This window comes from Vombatus ursinus, unplaced genomic scaffold, assembly GCF_900497805.2.
Source record: "Vombatus ursinus unplaced genomic scaffold, bare-nosed wombat genome assembly UNPS02014808.1, whole genome shotgun sequence".
In the NCBI taxonomy this organism is placed as follows: domain Eukaryota; kingdom Metazoa; phylum Chordata; class Mammalia; order Diprotodontia; family Vombatidae; genus Vombatus; species Vombatus ursinus.
This window is the reverse complement of record NW_020954586.1, coordinates 4278994-4289677: the sequence shown is the minus strand read 5'-3', so window position 1 is coordinate 4289677 and position 10684 is coordinate 4278994. Positions and strand designations below refer to the sequence as shown.

General features: G+C 43.9%; 1 protein-coding gene across 1 annotated transcript in view; it reads right to left on the bottom strand.

Moving 5' to 3' along the window:
- Window positions 1–10684, bottom strand: part of DIS3L2 (DIS3 like 3'-5' exoribonuclease 2) — a 356721-nt gene that overhangs the window by 311053 nt on the left and 34984 nt on the right. The window contains exon 5 of the mRNA XM_027875294.1: window positions 1733–1786. Within this exon, the coding sequence (XP_027731095.1) occupies window positions 1733–1786 (54 nt within the window). The remainder of the gene's footprint in view (window positions 1–1732; window positions 1787–10684) is intronic.

Here is a 10684-nt window from a genome sequence, read left to right as displayed (position 1 = left end):
GATCTGTGGAGGGGACTCTTGGATGGGCTGCATGAGATGACCGCTGCGGCTTCTGCTAGCTAGGATCCTATGAACTCATAAATTCTCTGACTCTTGAGCCACAGCCATCAGAATCAAAGGATTTTAGAGTTAGAAAGGCCATCTAGTCATTGACCAACTTCTCCAACCAACCCAGAAAAGAATCTCCCCCCCCGCACCCCCGCATGTCCCTGACAGCTGGCTGGTCATCCAGCCTCTACCTGACTACTCCCACCTCCATGGGCAGCTATCATGCCAAAGGAGCGCTCTAAATGTCAGGAAGTTCTTCCTGACCTCCAGCCTACACTGACCTCTCTATGAGCTCCCCACCATGGCTCCTTGCTTTACTCTGTGGCCCCAAAGAACAAGTCTGACACCTCCTCTATCTGAAAGCTTTCAAAACATGAAGTGGGAAAGTATGCCTAGTTCCCTCCACAGATCCTAACATAGCATCACCCAGAGGCCCATGACCTTCCTCACGGACTTCCTCAGAAAGTTCTCTAGCTTCTGTCTTTCCTAAACAGAACTTAAACAAAACAAAACCACTAGTCCAATGTGGTACAGTGATCAGGGCAGAAGACAATGAGATCGCCTCCTTATTCCTAGAAGCTGTCTCTCTCTCTCTCTCTCTCTCTCTCTCTCTCTCTCTCTCAGGGTAGTCATTATGCTGACATCATTACTAGGTCCCACCTTCTGGAAGTCAAAGAAGGCAATGGGCTAAATAGTGCTCAATAAGATGACTTAGTTTTTTTTAAATAGTAATAACAATAATAATATGCATTAAGCACTAGACAGAATTTAAAGGTAACACTCAGCTGATATATCCTGTTTGAGGTTTAAACTTAATTTAGCAAAATTAACAAATTTAAAGCTTAAGTGTTACCCTTTGTTATTTATTCCAAAGAGAAAAGGTATAAAGGTATAAACACGGAATGTTAATAAAATCAGCATTTTCCTAACTGGTAGAAACCTTCAGACATCATCCAGTCCCCTCTCCTCAAATCAGAGTTGAGGGAGCTAGGGTTCCCAGAAGTAAGGGCTTGGGAACTATGCCTCCCTCATCCTCTTCCACGTCTACCATTAAGTCATATCCAAAGCAACGTTGCTGGCTCTCCCAGATGCAGTTCACCGTGACCAACACAGGCCCCTGACATGGCAAAGGCCCTTCCCTGTTCGTGAGTCACTGACGTAAGGAAGGAGCACAATGATCCAAAGCAGAGGCACCCGGGAAATTCTTCCAATTGCAGAAAAGGGGAACTTGGACCAATTTTGTTTTGTTTTGTTATTTTTAAGAAAGGTGCCACACGTTATTTTTGGACAAATTTTACAGATAGATCTTACAGGCAATCAAAAGTAGATAGCATATTTGTTTAGGAGAAATTAACTTAACCTACTGGAAAAAACCATAAATCCTTTCAGCTGGAAACCAAGGGAGTCCAATTACACTAACTGGTGGGCCTCCACCTGGGCTCAGCTGCTTTCTGCAGGCCAGCAAGCAAGTGTCCCGACTTCCACTGCAAGTGGGCCCTCACAGCCTGGTAGAAGGGACACAGAGCGTATTAGAGAGCCCATGCCCATCCTCAACTTGACTTAGCTCATTTCTTTTTCAGTTCTTACACACAATTGGCTTTTGTGAATTCACATATAATTAACCAAGATCAGTGTATATCTAACAATTTAAGTGTGACAATGTGGATTAAGTTATTTAACTTACCGGGGAAGGAATGAAAGCCTCATGGTACTTCTTTGGATTTATCCTCAACACACCCTTAAAAAAAAAAAAGACATTAGCCTGAGAAACAAGTCCAATGGATGAGAGCCATTTTACTGCAGAAATTTGCTGTTGAAACCAGGACACCAGATTTATTACTATATTTTTCAATCTTAGGATTATGCTAACATCTTGATCCTAAAACACAATTTTAGGCCTGGCAAACTGATATTGTGCGTGAAGGAAATTGTGGCAGAGTGCAAGGGGCATCCACAAAGATGAAAAAACTTTAGGGGAGGACACTTACCATTTCCGTAGTCTGGATTTTTGATGCTGTTTTACCCATTTCAAACTGCTTTGCTATCAGAACCAAGAGGCTGATGCATCCTCAGCAGACAATGAGACTAGGCCATTACACATCCCAATTCCAAAACATAATCACCAATTCTGACATTTTCCTACATACCACAGCTTGACTTAAAGCAAGATGCCACAAGAGGTAAGGTCTCCTTCTGCGTAATAATGGCAATGATGATGGTGGCTAACATCTGATGGCACTTTAAGGTCAGCAAAGTGCTAGACACGTTACCTCATCCAACCCTCACAAAAACCCAATAAATGAGGTGCTACTGTTATTCCATTTTACAGATGAGGAAATTAAGACTGAAAGCAGTTAGGTGACTTGTTCAGCTCACAAAGGGTCCAAATCTGAACTCGGGTCTTCCTGATCTCAAGTCCCAGGCTCTACCCATTATACCACCTAGCTGCTCAGGCAACACAAAAAGAGCAGCCAGTTTACAGACTCAGCCATTTCAAATGGCCGACAACCAAGCGTGAATGCAAATCGGAGTGCTGGCTCCACCACCCAGGCCACCCAGGCCACCCAGGCCGCCTCCAGCTTTATGTTATTCAAACGCTATGTCGGGGCTGATTCTATTTACATATGGGGGTGCACACGGGGATGGCTGGGGGGATAGTGTTTGTAAGAGCTCAAGCAGGAAGCTGTTACCCTTTGAAGGCTCTGGCTGTGGAGACCACACTCCCCTGAAATTTTCAGATGGTGTCAATTACTTTCTAACAAGCCAGAATCAAAAGGTGCCTTAAGAGAGTGTTTCAAATGTTTTCCAAAATGTTGACAGACACAATGTAATTAGCAAAATAGGTGAAGACATAAAACATGGGTTAAAATCATTTTCTCCTTCATTGATCTGCCAAGTTTGAATTATGAGTTTTCCTGCAAGAGTGGGTGACATCACTCACACCCCCAACAGCACGTCCCTGTGTCCCTGTACTGTGTCAGACACAAATGGAAATGCCACTGGCTGGCCAAAGAGAGATCGTTCAACTTTCCACTGGAGGTAAGTAACATTCTGAAACTTGACTTTGGATTGTGCCCACGCTACTCTGCCTTATTCACCTCTTTTGGCAGATTACAGTGTGACCTAGAAAGTATCAGTGTGTCGATTACCCAAGTATTCTTAGAATTTCCTTCCAATGAGGGCCACTGAAACACTCATTTTAAACTAATAAAAATCAAACTTAAAATAGTGACTAACAGATGCTGTAATAAATGCTTCATGTTCTGGAGGGTGAGAACCTCGTTGAGTCCACGGCTGGAAAGAGAGCTCCAGTGAATTAGCAGGAATTTATTCCGTTTGTGTACACTTAAAACTTACAGACGTATGCAGATTACGCTTCATATATTCAAAGAATAATTCTGAAAAGAATACTCCTAATGGTTTGGGATCTTTTTTTCCTTTTTCTTTTTTTAAAAGAAAAGCCACTTGGGAAGTGACGCTTCAGGACTTGCTGTGAATGGAGTCCTGGCTCGCTGTGGGAGCCCGCGGAAGCTGCTTCCTCTCTCATGTCCCTGCTCTGTCCCTTTGTGTCCTCTGAGATGGCAAAGGACAGTGTGAGTTCTCTCCACATGAGTGTGTGCATCACTATCCTCCAGTGTATAAAAGGTGGAAGCTCCTTCCCCACAGCTGCTTCTTCTCCCCCCACCCCCAGTGTGGGAATCCAACCCACACACTCACAATTTGTTAGAAAACATTTTCTGCTGGGACAAAGGGAGCAACCAGATGAGAAAACTCTTTCTACCAATGCAGATCAGCATCTTCTTTGTAACTAACAGTCTCAGCGTTACCTGGGATACCAATAGGTCCAATGGCTTGTGCAGGGTCACACAGCCAATGTGTCAGAGGTAGAATCTAAACCCAGGTCTGCCTGACCACCTGGTCAACCCTCCATGCACCAGGCAATATTATTATTACAAAAGGAGAGCACTTGGGGCAGAGCACAGATTCTTTACACTTGAGAGCTAGCATCACCCATTAGGGTTACTCCAATTGGTCTGCGTTTTCAAATCCTGGACTGAACTCATTCCTAAGGCTACACACTGGTACCCCAGGTCTCAGGAACAATCAGCCAAGTGGTACTGGGTGCATGCTTCTCAATCAATGGTTTCCTCTTCCTTCAAGCTCAGGACAAAGACTTGTGCTCCAGCCTCAGAGTGCTCCAGTCATCTCACTGACCTAGCATTCATCCATCCTCTGGCCTCTCCCCTCACTTCCTGCTGTTCCTCAGAAACCACCCACCTCTGCCTTCCATGGGCCCAGCTCACGGCTCTCCCAGCTCTGCCCTTGAGCGGCCTTTCTGCAGTAGAACACCATACAAAATGACCACTTTTCCAAACACCTCTTAGTGACTGTAGCACCTCTGAGAGAGCTAGCCCAGTGCCCTGCACACTCCCTGTTTCTGTGCCCCAAGTGCCCAGCAGCACCTGGCACACAGCAGACACACGATGTTAACTGAATAGACCAGAACTCTGTAGACTTCTCTTACATTTCTTAAATCCCACCACTACATTTTAATACCAATGACTCTAGGCCTCTCCAGGAAGCCTCTGCTCCCTGACTGATTCTCTCTCCCTAGATACCAGACGTTTCTTCTCCCTGGGCCTTGGCCTGCTGCTGCTTCCTTCCACTGTCTTCCTGCCAAACACTCCTCTTGTACGCATGGGCTGCTGGAAGACGCGAGCCCCACTCCTTCTTCCCTGGCACGACTCCATCCGAGTAACCGTACTGGGATCGTTGGGTTTGGGGGGAACGTGCAGAAGAATTGTGGGAAAGTAACCTTCTCTTCCTTCTTGACTAAAACCATTCCTCTAGATCTCGTTCAAAGTCCGAACTGAGCTGGAGGTCAGCTTCCTTCTAATTCTTAAGCAGACGGATCCAGAGAGATAAAAGGATGAGCTGTCCCAGCCCTTCTGGGGCATCATCTCCTAACCAACGGCTCCAGGTAGCAGAATCCAGGCTCTCACGTCCATAATGACATCATAGCTCAGGGCCACTAAGATGCACAGGTGACAAAGTGAGTGAGACAGGGCTCTCTCCCAACCTGTGACATACCTGCTGGAGACAACCAGAATGCACTCTACTCAAGTCTTGCTGCAGAAGCAGCTCCTCCTCTCTCTGTCACTTTGCAGTGCTTTAGGCCAGCTGGTTATAAGCTGGGGAGCAGCAGCCGAACTCGTAAGCTGCAATTCTACAACCCCACCCCAGACCCTGGGGCCCCTCTAGCATCCCCAACCCCGTGACAAGTATCACATGGGCACCTCCTGCTGACCACTGTCAACAGCATCAGAGGTGGAGTGGATTACATGAGCCAATAATGAAGAGGCACCTCTTGTAATACAGTGGTCTCCCTAATCAAGGAAAGCGCCTTCTGTTGAGGTGGTTGATTGTCAATGCCAGAGAGAGCAAGTGGGATGAGAAATGGCCTCCAGAGGCAATACTGGAGACCAGCAGGAACCTTAGAAGAGCAGTCGCAGTGGGAATGGAAGCAGGAAGTCAGTGGGAGCTAAGGAAGTGAACTTATTCTTGGCGAATCATTGATGGCTTCTAGTTCCTATAATTTTCCTATTTAAGTGCTTACAAAATACCCATTTAATGATTCTTTATAGAATTTTCCTTGGGGTAAACATGAAGTTCACAAGTATATGGCTTAGAGAATCCCCTCCCCCAAAATCAGGCAAGCTTCTGTCCATCTCCAGTCTCTTGGCAGCCACCTCAAACGTTGCCTGTTTGCTCCAAAATAATCAATAGCAATGGTTTGGGCCCAAATCCTTATCACCCTCAGTCTTGACTGGGGTACAGGAGTCCAGCTTGGACGCCATGACCTCTGCTAGGCTGTCCCTCGTATGAAGAAGCAGCTCCATTACAAAATACAGCGGCACTCTCTTACCCAGTTTCCATGTAGACCCAATTTGTGAGGATGCCACCAATTTCTGGACCACTCTGCATCTCTTGAACTCCAACTGAAATTTCCTGAATAAACCCAGTATCATGAATCGCTAGATCTTTATTGCTCATTCCATTTAATATCAGAATTTGGCCTTGTTGCTTGTGATACACATCAAGAAATAATCAGCACCATGGCCAGAGTTTGTGAGGAAACTGGCTCAGCACTGAAAGAGCTGAGAGCGAGTCCCCTCATTAAGCTGTAATACCCACTACAGTAGAAAGGAAAGGGCAGGACCTGGTGCACACCCCTCAGAGCAGAGCCAGAACAGGAAAGGCTACTCCACCTCTGTCATTGAGAAAAAGCTTCCCTAAAGTGGGCATGTTTTCTGGTCCTGGCCCCAGCATGCTGACCACTCCCCAGGAAAGAGGGATGGGGATGTCTCCACGTCAGGGAATGCCCTGGCCTTCCGCTCCCCTCAAGTCGCATTTGGAAGCATCCCTGTACCCAAGGAGTTAGTGTTCAAATAAGGGTAACAAAGGCTGGATGACAAGCAGAGCTTCCAGAAACTATCTTGTTTGTTGTCCATAACATTCTTTTTTCCAACAATCTTAGTTCTGTTGGGGGGTGAGGCTTCTGGCCACTATCCTTGCAGGCTGATGTCCCTCTTACATTCTCTGCTCTTCCCAGACACAGGCCAACCTGGTCACTGCCAACCCTGTGGCTTCTCTCCTATTCACCACGGCTGCTCCAATGTAACCAATGGCACTGGATGGCTCTGCAGCTGAGCTGCTTTCAAATGGGGGAAGAGGAAGAGCTGCGTGTGTAATGGGTCCAACTAGCGTTCCACTGCCATTAAAAAATAAGCCAAAGTGAAGTAATTTAAAGTATTTAAGTGCTAATGTTTCCCTGTTTTGTACCTGTCTTTAAATTCAGAGTTTTAAGAGAGCTCTCCACACAACCCTATCAGTTTCTTCACAGACCATTTGCCGTATCTTCCTCATAAACATTATCCTTGATCACCCTTTAATTTTAGCTTGGGAATCTTCCATTCGTTTTCTCTACCCCACCCTCAAGTGGCTTTCCATCCTTTTTCTTTTTTTAAAAATTTTCCAATGTTTAAAAATTTTTTTTTATTCTGAAGTGAAACATCAAAAAAGAGCAAAAAAGAACAGAAAGAGAGGCTTCTATGAGAACTATGAATCTTACTGCTTGTTTTTTAGGACACAATTCTACACATTCCTTTCCAATTATCTGGCTTGTCTGGGCTTCCTTCTGAGTTCCTTGTGTTCTTTTCTGTACATTTTCTAAAGTGCCAAAAGAACTCATTTGGGAGCGTCACTACTGTTAACCTTCCCTGCACTTAAACCCTCACCCCTAATTAACCAAGAGCAAAAAAGGGGGGGGGAAAAACTTTGCCAGAAATATGCATAGTTATAGAGGATTCTGGAAAGATGGCAGAATAAGAAAGGAAATTACCTGGCTCTCCCAAATTCCCCCATAAATAATTTAAAATAATAACTCAAATTGAACTTGAGAGCAGCAGAAATAATTGAAAGTCAGGATGAATCAGCTGTCAGGTCTAAGATACCTTGGGGGGACTTTAGGAAAGATCTGACCTCCCAGAGGGCTGATCTGGCCTGACTGAAGTAACAAACAATGGGGGCAACTGTGCTGGAGGGGGCAGGAGCTTCAGGAACTCTCCCCCCACCAACAGTGTGGGGTCAGGCAGCTAATCAGGGGAAGATTGCAGGGCCCTCCACTGGTGCTGGATTCTAGCACCCAGAAGGGCTAACAAGACACCAACCCTGGCTGTGAGAAAGAAAGTGCAGGTACACACTGGTGGGTGTGACCACAGAGGGGTTAGGGCCCTGCTGGCTGTGGGCACTTGCAAAGAGTAGAGTCCCTGGTTTCACTTCCAGGGCAAAAGGGTGAGCTGAAGTTTGCAGCTGCTGGAGGGACCCCAGGGAATAAGAGAATTTTCAGTAACAGCACTGCTGGGGACTCTGGTAATGACTCAGGGGCAGAGAGGAGTACCTAAGGTCAGGCCCCCAGATACAGCTCAGAAAACAACAGCTCAAAAAAACACTAAAGCCTGAGACATTATCCCCCACATCTCCAGACTAGAGTCCAACTCTAACATAAAGTTAAGAGCCAAGAAATAAGCCACTTAAAAAATGAGTAAGCAAAAGAGAGAGAGAGAGAGAGAGAGAGAGAGAGAGAGAGAGAGAGAGAGAAATTACAACCATAGATAGCTGCTATGGTGACAGAGAAGATCTGGGTTCAAACTCAGAAGAAGAGAGTGAAGTCAAAACAGCTACTTCTAAAGCTTGAACAAAAAATGTAAAATGGTCACAAGCCAAAAAGAGTTCTTGGAAGAGCTTAAAAAGGACTTTAAAAATCAGAGAGGTTAAAGAAAAATTAAGGGAAAAAAAGTAAAGCAAGAAATCAAGAAAATTATAAAAATTATAAAAATAAAGTCAACCAATTAGAAAAAGGGATCTAAAAACTTAGGAAAGAAAATACTCCTTTAAAATTAGAATTGACGCTAATGACTTCACAAAACACCAAGAAATAATAAAACAAAATCAAAAGAATGAGAAAATAGAAGAAAATGTGAAATATCTCATTACAAAAAACAACAGACCTGGAAAAAAGATCAAGGAGAGACAATATAAGAATTATACCTGAAAGTTATGATTTTTAAAAAAAGTCTACATACTATGCTTCAAGAAAGTATTAAGGAAAATGCCCTGAAGTTTTAAAATTAGAGGGCAAAACAGAAATTGAAAAAACTCGCCAATCACCACCTGAAAGAGATCCCAAGACGAAAAACCATAGGAACATCATAGCTAAGTTTCAAACCTCTGAGGTCAAAAAGAAATTAGTACAAGCACCTAGAAACAACTTAAATACTGTGGAGCTACAGTCAGGATAACACAAGATTTAGCAGCTTCTACATTAAAAGACTGGATAGCATGAAATATGATAGTCTTAGGAGCAAAGGAGCTGGTTTTGCAACCAAGAATAACTTGCCCAGCAAAGATCAGTGTAATCAGCAAGGAAAAAATAGACATTTGATAAAATAAAGGACTTTCAGGTAATCTTGAGAAAGAGATCAGAACTGAACAGAAAATTCAACCTACAATAATAAAACAAAAAAAAAAAACATGAGAAGGTAAACATGAAAGACCAATTATAAGAGATTTAACAAGGTCAAACTGTTTACTTCTTATATGGGAAAATGTTTTCTGTAACTCTTAAGAATGTTATCAATACTAGGATAGTCTGAAGGAGCATACATAGACAGAAGACTTGGGGGCTGAGTTGAGTATAATTCTAAAAAATAAAATTAGATGGGGAGAGGTGAAATGGAGCAATTATCACATAGAAACAAGGCATAAGTGGAAGAGCTGTTGCAGTGGAGAGCAGGAGGAAGTGGACAGCTGGCTGTTCTAGAACCTTATTCCCATCGGAACGGGGCTAAAAAGGGAATAACATGTACATCTAGAGGGGTATAAAAGTCTTCTTAACTTACACAGAAATAGAAGGGCAAGGGGATAGGCTAAGGGAGGGCCTTAGAAGAAGAGAAGTTCTTTTCAAAACCTCTCTCACACCTTGTCCTGAGTCTGTGCTCAACAAGAACACTGAAGGAGGAGAGATCTTCGAGGTGGTCCTTCTAGCTCCATCCCTTAGTGGGCTTCCAGCTTACAGCTAGCAAGGACCTTAAATGTCAACTAGTCCAACCTTTCATTCTACAGATAAAGAAACTGAGTCAGAGATGTTCAGAGATTCTGGGCAGCCAAAGGCCACAATCACAATGCAACTTCACAACATTCAGATTAATGACATCAAAGCCTATGGAAAACCATGAGGCACTGTTGTGACAGCAAGCTAGCCCTATCTGTTAGCCCACATCCCAAGCAGAGGCCCAAAGACAAGAAACATAGAATGTTCTTGCCCATGGCCCAAAACCCTCATTCCAACATTCTGTGCTAATCCTCAGAACCAGGGGAACTGACAGAAGGCACAGAAATAGAACCACTAGTCATACCTGAATAACAGGAAGGTATGTTTTAGGCTTAGACAAAATGCTTTTGTGCATGCTGCATGAAAGTACCTATCAGGTTTTATTAGCAAATGACCTACGTCCAATAACATTTTTCTAGGATCAGCTCAGGCAAGCACCCTCGTGTAGACTCATAAGTTTCTTTATTGGCAAATAAAGTACCTTGATTACCTACATTATCTAGGAAATCAAGTTTTCATTTGGCAAATCTGAAATCCCACCCTTTAAATGTGTTCAATGGGAGAAATATCTTAGGGGAAACTGACACTCAATGGCATTTGTTTTTCTCCCAAAGGCAGAAACCAAAGAGTCTTTAAAAGTCTTTAAAGTAGTTTTTCCCTACCTACTACAAGTTCTACAAACTCTGATGATGTGAAATGACTTCTCTTCTTACTAAGTGGTATTAGCACAATTATTAGAGCATGAGGAGGAGAGCAGAGCCAAGAGGGATTGAAAAACGGAGAGCCTGTGCCTAAAGCACATCACATCAATACACTTCCCTCTTATCCTCCCTTGTTCAGCTGACTTGCTGGGAGAAAGTGTCCTGAGAAACTCAGAGAGGCAGAAGGTAAGTGTAAAGTACACTAGCTTATTGTCTGCCTGGGAGCAGACAGTAATAGCTCCATTTAATTTCTGAGGCTGTG